At 42.8% G+C, this 16054-nt stretch overlaps 1 protein-coding gene across 6 annotated transcripts in view; it reads right to left on the bottom strand.

Moving 5' to 3' along the window:
- Nucleotides 1-16054, bottom strand: part of LOC134170463 (ephrin type-B receptor 5) — a 67875-nt gene that overhangs the window by 26354 nt on the left and 25467 nt on the right. For 5 of the 6 annotated variants that reach the window (XM_062631823.1, XM_062631827.1, XM_062631822.1 and 2 more), the window contains 4 exons: nt 12548-12612; nt 9129-9825; nt 3407-3562; nt 1038-1376 (listed from right to left, as the gene is read on the bottom strand). In XM_062631823.1, coding sequence (XP_062487807.1) covers nt 1038-1376; nt 3407-3562; nt 9129-9825; nt 12548-12612 — 1257 coding nt within the window. The remainder of the gene's footprint in view (nt 1-1037; nt 1377-3406; nt 3563-9128; nt 9826-12547; nt 12613-16054) is intronic. The other variant, XM_062631828.1, reaches the window with a different exon arrangement.

The following is a 16054-nucleotide window of genomic DNA, read 5'->3' as shown; positions in this document are numbered from 1 at the left end:
CTATTTCTACCATGTAAAAGGGAAAAAAATAATCTCTGTTTCCTACTGAAAGGAGATTAATATTCCAAGACCACCTACATGAACAGCAAGGTTGAAAAAGCAAGTACAAGGTAGAAGACAATACATGGCATGCAGAAGAACCCAGACCAATTTCAGTAAAATAGCAATGGTGATTCTGCCTCTGGATCCTTCATCAAAATTCCATTTTACACCTCGCCAGGAACTGTAAAAGCTGTACTTTCATATCCTTTTATGACCCACAGGACTGCACAGTGTTCACATATGCCCTCCCAGGGTCATGTATATTTAGGTGATGAGTAAATATCATTGTATACATTCTTTCTTGTCACAGAGCACCTATCTGTAACTGTATCTTCACCTTAAGAAAGTGCCTATCTGTCTGTTTTCCACTTCCTTACTATGATATGCAGCAAGGAAAAGGTGGACAGTTTTGATGTGAGACTTAATACCACTAGTATTGTGCACTAGAATATGAACTGAAATGAGGAGAATGGAAGGTGGTGAATAGGAGCTAGAAAGGAAGCACCTCAAAACAGACAGGAAAAAAAAATGCACGGGTGAAAAATGCTACAAAGACTGAAGAAGATGAGGTGGAGAAGGGTAGGAGACACAGAAGGTGAAGAGGAAATGAAGAAATGCTCTCTAAGAGCTGCTGTGGCAAGCTGATGCTCACAAAATTCCCACCAAACCCTGATAGTGTCACCTTCTCTTGCACCATGAAGTAACATGCTTTCTCTGACCTACATCTCCCATCGCCATCTTCTCCAGGGCAGCTTCTGCCCCAGCAATTCTTCCCCATATACACCAACATCAGCTGCTAAACTCAGCTCTTGTGGCAAGAGGGAAGAAAGGAAAGCCCATTCAGAGAAGGGCAGAAGTGAAATCATGGAACTTGCAGGGCAAGATAAAAAAGGGCACAACACATAAGTAAGAAGACAAAGCTCTGGGATTCCAAAGATCAAATGAGAGATGGAAGTGGAAGAAATTTTGGGACTCAGAGGCAGGGTTCTCCTCACCTGACTGGCTGGTGCTAACATTGATGGTGGCATAGTGGGGTGCTTCTGGACTCAATTCAGTCACCAAGTTGACAGCCTGGATCTCAAAGGTGTACTGCACACGGGCCAAGAGGTTGGAAACTTGCACGCGACTTTCTGTCAGGCCTGCTTGTCGTGGTTCAAACTGTATGTTGTCCGCACAGCGCAAGCATGGCCCTGGGGACCCTGTAGGGCATACTTTACAGATGACATTGAAGAAAACATCCTTGCGGCCACCCAAGTCCTTCGGGAGACGCCAGGTCAGGAGCACGCTGGAGCCAACGATTTCGTAGCTAAGGTCACGAGGAGCAGAGGGGATGCCTAGAAGACAGAATGAAAGATCAAAATCCTATGAGAGAATGGCAAAGGCCAAGACAAAGCAGAGGGGAAAGAACAGACAAACAAGTTGCTTTTTCTTATTCTTACTCTTCTCTAGTCATTTCTCTGAACAAGGCTAAGAAAAACACATTCATCGCTACATCAAATATACACTTCCCCATACGAAGGAAACATGGCACTATCACATTTTAGAGAAACAAAATTAACAAGAAGGGTCTTTGTTTCCAGGGTGTGACTTTTACCTTTTCCTAGAAGAACAGCCAGTGTTTGGGGAAACTGCAAGCCTCTGAAATCTGAAATTTTGCACAAGCTTAGTATTGTCCTTACTAAGACCTCTATTTCTCTCCTTTGAGCGAGTAATGAACTCTCTCACACTTTAGTTAGCTTGTTCCATCTATTGCAGGAGTTCAACACCAGTTTCCCCATGACTGTTCCTGCTGCCAGCCAGGTTCCTGAATGGCATTGGGAGCAGACTCTAACAGCTAAAAAACTGCTCATTCTGTGCATCCAACACTTCTGCTGGCATAAAAACAGTGAAGGAAGAAAATGCAGAGTGTGAGAAGATGGTGTGGGGATGAGAATGGGACAAAATGCTGGTGCTAGGAAGTGAAAAGCTACGACAGATAAAAATAAGCAGATGTATTATGTTGCTAAACCTGGACGCAGACACAGAGCAAGACTGGAAGGGACAGAGGGCTGAGTTTAGTAACAGGGAGGGGCAAGGGAAACATGATTTACAGAACATTTCCCTCCGAAGGCTGTAATGAACTACAAGAATCCTCGTCCTCACAGTCACTCTATAGTCAAGGAATATCGATGAAAACTATGGGCAAAGCCTTTTCTTTGTCTAATGCTGACACTCTGTACTAGGTATAGGTGGATGAGGTCTTTCTGGGGGATCTCTCCAGATGCAATCAAATTCATTGCTGGCGCATTTGAGTACATCAGACACACAGAAGACTGTTTAAAAAATGTATTACTGACAAGATGACACATTTGTACATCAAAAAATGTCAGAAATCTCTTTTGTGATCTTAACTGGGCCACTCAGCATTTGCATTGTGGTATGGTATTTAACTGCACGATCACATACTAGTTTCCTTAAGGAGTCTTATCACAGTCAATGCAAAGGATGCTTAATGCTGCTGCAGATGGATTCTGTGCAGTATAGGAAGCAAGGGATTACAGAAGCAATCTGTGTTTCTCAGTGTTTAACTTCAGAGTCATAAAGTGTTTGGAAATTGCTTTAGAAAGTAATTCTTTTTTCTGTCACTTCCACAAAATTCAAGGGTGATGTTTCACATATTACTGAAATTCTATTTTTGAGTGCTAATCACTAACCTTATTTCATTTTCTGCATCTAATTATTCTTTCTTGGCCTATTAATATTCATCATCAATGACTGTGAAAAGTTGTAACTGATGAGAACCACAGAGAAGCCAAGGAAAAAACTGTTTTCCCATAAATAAAATCTGTAGAATTTGGATTCTGTGCAGGAAATGTGGTTTTCACATTGTCATGGTTTGAGCTTAAACCATGACACACATTTTCAGTGAAAAAGGGAAGAAAATACTGGTTAACTCCTTCAGCAAACAGTATTTACCACGTGTATGAAATTAATTTGCATTTCATGAGAAATGAGTACATTATTCTTTCATTAAAAGTAGCTCCTTATGCATATTTGCAGTAGACTTAATTAAGATTATATGAGTCATCTAAAAGCTGACATTTTCAGATTTCTGAGCATCTAGTATTGCAACACCCCAGTGTTCTCAGAACAGAGTTTCACCTGTGTATCAACATTGTAAAAAGCATATTGGGAACGCTTCTGCCTTCCTGTCTGCATTCAGTGAGTGGCTATACCCTGTAGTCAACTGGAGAAGCAAAGGGTAGTTTTAGGTTATTTCATAGGTCATGAGAAGAGGTGAACTGCAACTCTCCTGGATCTGTCAGGCCCATTCTCTCTCATTAACTGCTCTTTGTGCTTTCAGACCCTCTATCCAAATACTTACCAGTGCAGGGAGCATCAGAATTGTCTGAAGCAGATCGATAGTAACGGTTCTGACACACACATTCACTGGAACCTGGCAGTGGAGCGTGGCTGTGGTCAGGGCATTGATGGCAGGGGTCATCTCCCACAGATACTTTAAAGAAGCCAAGGGGACAGGCTAAAAGGAGGAAAATAAGAGGCAAAAGCAGGAAACTCATTAATTCAGATTTCAGAAATAATGCAATCTTATTTACATGTAACTCGTGCTGCTGCTGTAGGCAAAGGTTATTACACAGAGTAGCTACTACAGGTTTTGTTGCTTTATGGAGCATGCATTGTTAGAGTTCCCATTTCAAAACAGTTTATTCTATAGAACAAGTGCTTAAACTGATTCACAGGCAGATGAAAGAGAACCAGTCCAGAGACAGCTCTGGCCATCTGAAATTGTCTTCTCATTACTCGCTCAAAGAACTGAAGCGTTGGAGAAGCCGAAGAGCATCCTAGCATCGTCACGTCTGGAAACAGTCAAACAGTTACAGTTATTATCCACAACTCCTTCTCCCCACCCAACAGAGGCAGAAAAATGCACTTTGTCTTTTTATGCTGCCTTCAACAGTTTTATTGTTTAAAGTAATACAAGCTACCATGGCTGATTTTGCATCAAAATCAGGAGCAGGCACTAGGATTCTTTTCCTGTAGGTCTGGTAACTTCCCAATAATGGATGAAGGACTCCCGATTTAGTCAAATTTAATCTGCAAATGCATAGGAGAATGCCTATGCAAAAAGCTGAAACAAGGACGGAAATACATCCTACATGGAGAGAAAATGGAAAAATAGTCACTTATGAACAGTATGGGAGTATTCTAGGTTTGGCAAAGATGCAGATGCTGAATTAACTTCCTAATGAAAAGATGGTAAAAAAGAAACAATCCAGAAAAATGACCTAAAATTAGTAGTTACGTGTTTTACATTTGCAGTTTTTGCCAATTAGGCTGGACCTACTACAGTGGACACTAACTGGCCTCCATGTAGCTAAAGAATGACCTCCAAGGGACTGCAGCTAACACACATCTTTTGCTTCCTCCTAAACCCTCACCCCTGTCTCTGCATCCAGTCAGGGAGCTGCTTACATTCACAAACACCTTTATTCCTTTCCAAAATTGCCTAAAATACGCTAGCTCACGGCACTTGGGACTGTAGCCCATAGATGGCAACGATAATTGTTCCCATGACATGGAGCTTTTCCTGGCATTGCCTCAGTCCAGTCACTCTATAAATAGGATATCAAAGGTCAAACTGGGAGGAAAGAGAAAAAAGTCCCCTGACAATCTACACAGGCAAAAGGCACTTCCTTTTATTCTAGCAGTTACAGTGAGCCTAGGGCTGTCTTTCCGCAGAGAGACAGAATCTATACCTCATTTGTTTCTGAATGATCCCATTTTTCACACCTTAGGATTTTTCAGTTTTCATGTACTTTACATTCCCTTCTTATTGCAGCCCATGGCATCATATCCACTTGCTGTGGTCCTACAATCTCTACAGATGACTACTGTACTCATTAGAGACAGTCACAGTAAATACCCAAGCAGAAACAAGCCCACCACTTTTCTTTAGTGAGCACTATCATTTCAGGACCATCCCAGAGAAAGGTAGAACAAGAACAGCTTCTCCAGTAACACCTCCACTGTGTGCCTGCAGAACAACTCGCAAAACACCAGCTAAAACCACAGGCCTTGTGACTGGGGCTACTATGACTTGATCATCTTCCAGGCACCACTACTGAAACAGGGATTTAGCTCTCATTAATTCACAGCATCTAATGCAAGGACAGAGGGTTGCAGAGCTGGCACCTCAGGGTGCAGAGCAAGCTGCCACTTCCCATCAAGCCGAGGTTATTATGAAAGGAGAAGGCAGAGCTCGGAGTGCACAAGTGCTTTCCTCTCAGCTTGTCTCAGTCATATTTCATACCCTGGCACAGTGTCAGGATGCCACAACATTCAGCTGGGCACAGCTCATCTCAGACATGTTGACCCAATTTTCCTTAGCTCCCCCTTACACACTCACCCCTGAGCTGCCTGTTTGCCAGCATCAGGCACCTAATGGGAGGATATGAAAAAGGTGCAGGCACAAGGTGGTAGAACATGAGACAACAGACACAAGTTGCAATAATCTCTGATTACATCTTATTACAATCTCCTTCTATATTGGATAAAGAAAAATGTGTCATCAAACACTGGAACAGTTGCCCAGGGACATTGTGGAATCTTCATCTTTAGGAATAATGAAAACTAGACTAGAATAAGCTTTGAGTGACCTAACCCAATTTGGTCCTGCTTTGAGCATGGGGTTGAAGTGGATGACTTCCACAGATCCCTGAAGTGTAAACTATTAAAGGAGCATCTTTTAAGTGATTAAAATTTGAGAAGAGATTACTGTGTTTTGTTTGGGTTTTGGTGTTTTGGTGGTTTTTTTTCTGCATATGTATATGCATGTGCAACAGTGTATGCACATTTTTAGCAGACTACTGAAGCTTATGCTTTAACACAAATCTTAACACTTCCTTAGCCTCGCACACTGAAAAAAGTTTATGAGGAAAAGACATCTTTTAATAATACAAAAATAATCATGCAGTATTCTTGCGGGATAAATGAGCCCTCAAACAGCTGTGTGCTGTAACTGGAGGGTAACTGCAGATGCAGGGGTATGCTGATACAGTATTGGCACATTTACAGTGATGTGGGAAAAGCATCATATTGGATACTGCCATGGAGAAAACTAGATATGGAACTTGACTGGTGGAACTGACTTGGAATTGATTTGTACTTGGACTTGAAAGACAAAAAAAATGAAAATATTAACTTTGGATTATTAAAATAATAGTTCTGTTTCAGTGAGGTTTCAAGTCAGGAGTTCACCTTCTCCATTTGGAAGCCAACTCAGCAGTTTATCAAGCAGTCTTTTCTCTCTTTTTTTCCCCATAGTCATTTTTGAAATATTTCTTCAAACATTTCAGCCATGAATTCTCAGTATTATTTTCAAAAGCATCTGGTAATTTACATCCCATGTGACTTTTAGTTAAAAGGCAATGAAAAGTAGTGGGCAGTGAATCCCAAGAAACACGTTGTATTGCAAAATGCTTTGTGGGGACAGAAACCAGGAATAACTGTTCTCAGTAATGAACCTGTTGATCTGAGAGAAGATTTGGGAGAACAGCCAATCAGCCTGGAATTTCGGGAACCCCTACCCTAGGACAGCATAATCACCCAAAACGTTCTATTTCAGGCCTTCTATGTGGAAGAGTTGCAGGAAACCTTCCAAGGCAAGGCACCATGTGTGTATCCATGTAGAGAAAGAAAAGGAGCTAAAGTCCCAACCTTCCTTTTTCCTCTGTAAATTGCCATTCTACTTTCTGACTGTTCAGCATGAGAACAAGTCTACCTGGATAAAAGCAAAAAGTGAATCCCCTACACACCATATCCCACATCACCCCAAGGGCTTACTAAAGGATGCTGTTTCACCCTTCTATGTAGCTGGAGGAATTTGCCATATAGTAAGAAGCAGCAGGTGGTCTTATGAAACAAATAAAAGTATCTTAACTCATGGTAGGGGGTAGGGAAAAAAATAAAATGGGTTTCTATCTGCTGAGAATGGGTTTTGTCAGATTCTTTGCTCAAAATAAACAGGTAACAGCTGGTCAATGGAGGATTCCACAGGCTTCCATATGGTGAGGGGGAAGGCAATGCCCACACACTCTTCTAGTAAAGTGTAAGAAGGAAACTTGCTTCTCCTTCCCATCCTTGGTGCATTCTTCAGTCTTATTAAGAAGAGCTCTCTGCAGGATCATCAGGAGAAGTCTGCCCTTGGGCTATTGCTTTTGCTCTGTATTTCATATAGAACACTGTAGCAACTCCATATCACAGTGTGCTTCTGATCTTAGGAAGGGAGAAAATAATACAGAGAAGTCCTGAAAAGGACTCCATGTGAAGAAACACCAAGCAAAGGAATTAGCTATACTAGCTGAGCATGGCTCCATTCAAACTGGACAGCAAAGTATCGGCAGCAGGAGAAAAAAATCAGGAACAGTGATCAAGCTAGAGGAGTTTGTGAGAGACGGGAGAAAAGTCTACCTTTTGACATTAAGGTTCATTATTTGGTTGCCTTCTGTCCTTAGCTTCTCATGGAGTCTCAGGAAGTAAACAATGCGAGCAGTGCTTTGCAATTTGATACGCTATCATTATTTCAGTTATTCCTTAAAATATTTACCATTTTCTTCTACCTCCATCTTCTGTGATAATGGGACTGCAAGGGAATATTGCCTGTCATTGAATGCTACAAAAAACAGAAGCTGTGTTGTCTAAAAGTCCCTACTTCCATTTGTCAAGCCTAAATTCCATGTCTTTTGAGGGCTTAAGCCTGCTATCTAAATTATTGACTTGCAGTTTACCTGGATTATGAACTAGTCATGCTGTTGATTCAGACAACAAAGCTAGTGCCATATAGAGCTGCTCTACGCCTGTTTGAGCTTCACTCTCAGGGGCAGTACTGTATGAATATATGATGAGTAGGATAAAAAGGCACACACATTTTAATCATTCTCAAAGCTTAAACAAATAAAAAGCACTTACCAATTTTAATTCCTTTATAGGTCTCCAGTCCAGCGCAATGAATGGTATCTTAATAAAGTTATTTTGTATGACTGCAATCACTTCATGAAATAGAAATTGAAGGTAACACATTGACAACCATTAACTATCCCTGGCATTTGCACTTGGAGTTAACCAGAATAACTTGTACTCCCAACGTCCCAGTCAAACTGTTACTTGAATAAATTAAAATCCAATTTTAAAATTGCGTCTGCAGCCAAAACTCGGTTCCACATCACATTTATTTTTTGGAGTACTAAGTGTGATGCAGCAACATTGTACATTGCTGAGAGAGCTTGCGTAGACACAAATTAAAACCAAGGAAGTACCAGAAGAGCGTTACACATAAAATTATACAACCAACGTAAGCCGTTTGGTCTAATGGACTGTCGTAAGCTTCATAGTCGTGACATTAGACTGGGTGTCCGGGTCTGGCCAGATTTTGGCCCAATACCATTACTGGGTACTGCAATTTACTCTACTTCTTCCTACAGTCATTTTACAGAAAATACTATAGGCCCCAGGGCAGAAAGGATATTAGAGGTAATGATAATACCATGATGTCTGTTTTTTCTTACTGAGCCAGGCTCATAGATCCCTGCTGCACGTTCCCTGTCCCATGACCAGGCTGCTGCCATTTCCCTTTTACTTTTGTTTTTATCACCAGTTCCAACAGCACTGGCAAAAGGCCCCAAACTAGTCAGGGCACAGAGTTTATTATTAACTCTGGGCTCAGCTTTGTTCCACGTGGCATCTCTTCCCTAACGCTGCTGCCTCTTAGTAAAGAAGTGGAACTATGTTAGATCTAATTATTGTTAGTTACAACTCCTACCAATTCTGTACATGTAGCTTGACAGGCTGTCTCTGGTGGCAGCTTGAACTAAGGCCTCGAGTGGAACTTCTAGACATGTTCTTAGCACAAACAAGTGGTCACTCCGACTCATCTGAGGTGCCAAAGTGTCAGAAGAGGGTGCTAATAAGTGTTCTTGGTGAAAAATGACTTCCTCTCCTAGCTCTGCAAACTTGGCAAATGCCAACTACTCCTAACCCAGAGAACTAACAAGGTGGCAGCCTAAGAGGTGGGGAAAAGAGTCTCTCACCTTGGCAGGCTCGTTCATCGTCAACAGGCTGGTAGCCAGCCTTGCAGGTGCATCGTCCAATGGCCACCATCCACTCGCCTTCTCCATTGCAGTGCAACCGAACACCCATAGACCCAGTCATGCTTGTCTCTTCAGCATTTGGTACGCACGTCCCTGGGGACTCCACCAACGAGGTCCTCTCTCCTCCAGCAAAAGTTTCAGGGAAGGAAGCAAATCCTTTCACCACAGCTGGGCACTTGTAGAAAAACACTTGGACTGCCACCAGGGACATGCAGGCTCCCGAGTCCTGGAAAGCCAGGTAGAAGCCATGCTTGGTGAGTGGTCCAAAGCTACGCACTTTAACATTCATCTTTACCACCTTCCCAGTGCTGTCCACTTGCGAAAAGCTTTCATCAGCTGCAATAGTATCCACTTTGGTCCAGGGGCCCTCACGCCACTCTGGCAGTTCCTGAGAAGCTGTGTCAGCCTCTGATTGATGGTAATAGAGTGTGAAAGTCTCTTTGCAAGAAGAGGCCACAGTGCGCATACTGGCACAGTCTCTCACTGAGAAACGGAGGCGGACGTGGACTCGGTGGGCTCCTCGACGCTCTATGAAGTGAGTACGCAACCAGTTATTCTGACCGGGTTCAGCCACGTTACAGACTTGAAAGGTTCGGATCAGGCGTTTCTTGTCATCCCAGACACTTACCTCGTCCCACTGCACATATGGGAGAGAAAAGGAAGAAGAAATAGTAAAATAAATATGGATTCAGTGTTCAACTGCACCAAAAATACAGGACAGGCTTTCTTCCCCTCACTTCACCTTGCCATGTCTATGATAAGACATGGACCAGGTGATGGCATGTGTAGCACAGCACTCTATATAAGACAAAGTATGACCCTGTAAAGAAGAGCTGTTAAAGTTTGCAAGTAAGAACTGTTGTGAAAGAAAACATAATTCATGCAAGCCTGTCATGTGTCATGCTTGTTCCCTCCCTTTGGTTCCTACCTTAGAGCAAGCTACCACCTTCCCACCAAGTTTTGTACAATACTCAAATCTTTCCTGCATCTCCTGAATGTCACGCCCATGTAGGTAGTACCACTCTGCAAAGCGATGCAAAGAACCTGTCTCTTTCACTCAACTGGATGGCTTTCATCCCTGGACAATGGTTTAATCACCCTCCTAAGGCAGCCCTGGGAGGACCTAATCGAGGTTGCTCTGATCTCTGTTAAGGTGGTTTTCCTGCCTCTCACTTTCTCTCCGGCTATGTGGTTGTGGAGAGTCTTTCATTATTAACAGAACAGTTTCTACACAAACAGATCAAACTAAAATGTACATTTACAAATCAGGAAATTTTGGATATTCTGCTAGCCTGAGATTTAAACAATGATGCCAGACTGAGGATGAAGTTTTACAGCCTTGTTATCCAATCACAGATGAACCCAAAGGTACAGTTAAATGTTACAGCAATTTCTGTCAAACCTTGCACAATGGCTGAATACAATACTTGTTTTTCCACTACTAACCGTCTCCTACATTTGAATGCATCATGATGTTTGTGGCTATAGAATGAGTCAAAACATTTTATTGACCATAGAAAACTAACATGCATAACACACATCAAAAGATATCACTTTTCACATAAGGATTAAGAAGATCTGGATCACCCAGTGGTCCCCTAATCTTTAGGCATGGGGCAAAGGAAGGGTGGGAACCTGTGACTGGAGGTGGCAAGAAACGGGATCCACTCCCTTTGGTGATAGCATCTCTGATGTCCATCATGTTCTAACATCTGTCCATCTACGTAACTGTTGCTCCATTTTTTCTGCTTGACCATAAGCACGCAACAGAAAACAGGAACTTTTTGAAGCCTTATGCAGCTTTCTGGGGTCACCTTAGTCTGTTCTAAGTACGGAGTACTTTCAACACTTACTGAAGCAATAAAACAACGGGATAATTGCAGTTTATTCGAGCCCCTCTTCCTTCCAAGTCATGCAGACAATACTGAACAAAGTACTGTGCTACTTTGTCTGTGCTATTCCAGCAAGAGTCTGCAGTTCCTGTTCTTCACAAATCCAGCAGAAACTGGAAATCTCATGCTTGGTGAAGAACTGGGCTCACAAAATACCTCCCGAGGAAGTGAGTAAAGCTTGGAACATGGATCAACAGACAGAAAAGGCTAAACTCAGATGCTTGACAGAATACAGAGAAGACTGCAATATACCTTCACATTCATACCTCCCAGAGAGCTCGCAGTCAGTAACAACATGTGCAAGATAAATATATATCTCCCTCACTTATGGCTGCACATTTCTGGTTCTGAGCCATGGCTGTAGGGCTCATGAATTTTATTCCCCCCCCACCCTTTGACAGCTTCAGAAAGCCTGTAGTGTCTCATGCTCCAGTAAGCTTCAAATTCATTTCCTAGCTCTGGGCATGAAGGTAAACAGCCAGCAGCCAGTATTGAGCGCAGCCAGCTGGACTGCAGGTTTACACAGAACTGACTAAGTATACCCCTCAGTGCACCAGTCATGGGTTCCCAGGCAGCTACTTCTCCTATTAAATGCTCTCCACATCCTGGCATACAGCATACATGACTGGTTTATGATCTGGTTTATGAACAGTAACACTCAATCTGCATGATGATTGTGTCAAAATGCTTGGAATGCATAGGCAGGCTCCTAGAAAATGGATAAATGAACACATTTAGACTGGAGCTCCAGTGAACTACCACAGGTCTAGCGTTACCTTTGAGCCTCTAATGAAAGCTTGCAACTGGCCAGTGGCAACTGAGGAAAGAGGTTAGGATGCAAAGTATAGAATTACAAGGGAAATATTAATTCATGCGCATGTGTCCCAGCAAACGGGGGCAAGCCAAACATAGTTTTACACACCATTCATCTACCCTTTACTGCACAATTTGACTGATTACGGACAGCCACATCACTGATTATCAGTCATAGTATAACTCTGCAAAGCAGATTTGTCCCCCAGAAGAGCATTAAACAACCCTACCTACAGAGGAGGACACACAGACTTCACCGCATCATTCCACAAGGATCAGGAACCTCCAGCAGCACCAACCTACCCCTGCCCTCCTGCTTCACAGACTTCAAAGGCAGAATTTAGCTAGGGCTCTTCAAGGAGCTAGAGACAGAGAGCAACATCACCCATGGGAGCAGACCAAGCACCCCATGCATGTGTGGAAGGGATGTGGCTTTGACAGCAGTTTCCATGAGCAGAGAAACCGTGAGGTGGCAATAGAATTCCACCCAGTATCCTCCTATCCGGCTTTGCACCACATACCATGTTTGAATTGTTCATGTGTACAAAATCCATTAAACACATTTCACTGGCTCCAGTTTGCCATTCTTCATCAGATGCATGCACACCTTCCCTGCACAAATGAAGTTAAGTAGAGCACAAAGGAAATGCTTACCCCATCAGAAGGGTGGGTGGTCCAGCCGATCTCTGAGGTCTCTCTAGTTGTATCCAGAAGTATTTCTGTTTATATTTAAATAAATAGATAAATAGAGAGCCAAACAAACAAACAAACAAACACTTTGTGCTTTTCCAAGTCAGGCTAAAACCCTACTTGCCTCTCGTAAGATTATCTCTGAAAAAAAACCCCAACAAAACACCCAGAACCCAACCCAAAACCACATCTTGTAGAGGGCTTCCACGCACCCAGAACGTACATTCATGTTTTGAGATACAACAGGCTACATCCATAACAGTAAATTAAGCAGGTTCAAGACGGGGGCAGAGGCACGGGGCACGAAATCATGCTAACTCACGGTTAGCAGGATGCATGGCAATATTCTGGCCACGTGAAAACTTCCCCAGGCAAAGCATAAGCACACTGACAGCACAGAGAAGAGTTCTCATAACAAGCAGTACAGATGGGGCCACCCTCTTTTTGGAAAGGAAAGGGTGAGATAGAGAGATGAATTGTATGAACGCATGCCAGTCTTCTCAGGACCATGGTTGATCATTTTATTTGCAGGTGTAAATATGGACACAAGGCAGGACACTTTTGTTTCCAACTCTGGAACCAAATTCTGTGGCAGTTTAGGATGATGACCTCGTTGATCCTGTAATGGATTCACCTTGTTCTGGAGCTGGGCATTAATCAGGCTGCAAACCTGTGTACAAGTCCCAGTTTTATCAGAAAATCAGTATTAAATAGTCTCTTGCACTGTACTGCTCAGGAGTAGGGTACGTGCAGAACTTCACAGGCCTAATTTATCCCCATGACTAGTCTGCATTTCCATTGTTACTGACTCTACCACTGGAGACAGTGCCCTGAGCTACTTTACTTCCCAGCAGCTGATACAGTGCTGTGGTCTGGCTTAATCTGGCAATAACACTGATAACACACTGATGGCTTAGTTGTTGTTCAGTAGGGCTTACCTTGATCAAGGACTTTTCAGTCTCATGCTCTGCAGTGAGGAGGGGCACAAGAAGCAGGGAGGAAGCAGAGACAGGACACCTGACCCAAATTAGCCAAAGGGGTATTCTATACAGCAGCACATCATGCCCACTATAGAAACTGAGTGGAGTTACCCAGAAGGGAGCGATCAGTGGTTGGGTCAGGCTGGGTATTGGTCAGTGGGTGCTGAGCAATTGTATTGAGCATGACTGCTGCTACTTGTGGTTTTTTGTTTTGGTTTTATTCCCTCCCACTTTTAGTTTTCACTCTCTCTCCTTGTTACTTCCCTTTTCATTATTAGTATTATGTTGTACTTTATTGAACTATTCTTATTTGAACCCACTGGTTTTACTTTTTTCCCCAGTTCTCTTCCCCATCCCACTGTGGGGAGGGTAAAGGGTGAACCAGCAGCTGTTAGGCTGGGGTTAAACCATGACAGGCAGATACTAGCCTTGACTGCTCTTGGAGATGCTGTTTTCTATTCACGGACAAAGATAGCGCATGCTATACTATGCTACGCATAAGAAAGACTCCATCCAATTGGTATTTACTTGTGTTGTAGATACTGAACAAATCAACTGCTTTTCCTTACAACTCTGAAAAGCCTCTTTTATTTGTTTATTTTATTTTTTCTATCTGGTTGCTTTGTTTAAAAAAATCCCCAAAACAAACAGAAAAAACCCCAAACCCCAACAGGAACATCCAGCTTATTTACAAACAGGATTCATTATTCCCCTTGCTATGATAGGATTGTCTATGTCTTACACAGGAGAGATCCTCAATATTTTCTATTTCCAGATTATGGATTGCTGACTCCACTATCCCTGTCAGTGCTCCTGGGGATTTGTTCCACATTAATCAGTGTAAAGGAAAGACCAGACTCATCCTAAACCAGACATGATCAAGTGAGCAAGTTTATCCAGATCTTAGACTTCATTGATGTCCCCAGACTGATGTTCCCTATATTCCTACAGGAGCTCATTTATTTCTTAGACCTTTGTGAAGAGCCGATGATGCAGTTCCTTGCTTTAAAAGTGCAAAATATCTGGGCTGGCTACTTTGCCAGAACTGGAAATAACTGCTGGTTAAAGCTAAAGCACAACCCCCTTTACCTAACAGGCCTCAGGAAATGCTGAGCAGTTTGGTACCCTTGGATTATTTCAGCTCAAATGCCTCCTCTGAGCATCAGAACATCTGTGAAAGGCCGATGCTCCTTAAGGCATAATCTTCCCCTAGGCTGTCCTGGCAGCAGAGGGACTTGGCATTCCCCCATGCACACTACTGTCTCAATTACAGTCTGGCACAGGGGGAGCACTCTATTGTGTCGGTACTGTGCCACTGAGTTCCCAAACCTGGCTTTGATATGCTGGAATAATGTACAAGGTCATTTTTCATTAAAGAAAGAATCTTTTTTTCCAATCAGGTCTGGCTCTCCCATTTAATAAAGTATAATGCAACTATCCCATGGAAGCTCAAAGCCGAAACAAAACAAAGTTAACCAGGGCAGGGAAAGCCAGATAACAAGTTTGAAAGCAAAGAAAAGAGAAGATAGAAAAGACTTCTCAACAGCCTGGGTTCTGCCACAGTTAGCGGGAAGTACATTTTTGAGATGGCTTCTCATCAGTGGGCAAGGTAATCTTTATCAAGCGCATGAGTGTTTCACAGATGAAGAGACACAGGCAGCCTGAAACAGCACTGTCCCTCTCACAGTAAGTAAATTCAGTCAGAAAGCATTAGCAAGCCAAGAAAAGCACACAGGAATGTTATGGGCATAAATCTTATTTGGTGACTTACTGTCAAAAGTCCCTCACTGCTTTTCTTCTTTTACTCCCTCTTGTACTGGGTGCGTGCCTTGAATCAGATCCCCGGGCACACTTAGCTGCATGTACACTCATACACCTAACACTGCTTTCTAATTCTGAGGACAACAGGCACACTATGGTTTATGTCCACATGGCTAAAAACTCCAAACCCACAGAAGTCCATGGCTACATCCATACCATCTCTCGGAAATGGTCCTTGGTCCACCCTAACCTCTGACCTATGCCTAGGCATTGTTTAGGATAAGGTTAGTTGGCATGGGCCAAACCCATGACTGTGCTAATAATTTAACTGTATGAATGACTATATAGCAATGTCCAGGTATGAGCCTTCACTTTGCCACTTCGTTAGTACTGATGCAGCATTCCACATCCTCACTGTGCTGCGCCAGACCAGTATTCTGCTGCTCTAAAGTGCAGGTAGCAATGATCTGTTCAGCTGAATTTACCAACCTGGAAGAAAAATGGCTTACACCTTTTCTATGCTGCTCAAAATCAAGGTCTTGCAAGACCACATCAGGCCCAGGCCCAGGCCAGTCCATGATGTTGCTGAGTACAACTGATTTGAAGTGACCTCAGGGTATCAACAGAACAATATTCCACTCTGGATTAAAAATAGAGAATAATTAAGGCATCTGAGTAATCTGGAGGCTTTTAAACACATGAAATTATGACAGCTCTTTGATTCCTGCTT

This window comes from Pezoporus occidentalis, unplaced genomic scaffold (assembly GCF_034315485.1).
Source record: "Pezoporus occidentalis ecotype Australia unplaced genomic scaffold, CSIRO_AGI_Poc_V1 ctg376, whole genome shotgun sequence".
In the NCBI taxonomy this organism is placed as follows: Eukaryota; Metazoa; Chordata; class Aves; order Psittaciformes; family Psittacidae; genus Pezoporus; species Pezoporus occidentalis.
Note: the sequence above shows the minus strand (reverse complement) of the source record. Positions and strands in the feature narration are given on the sequence as shown.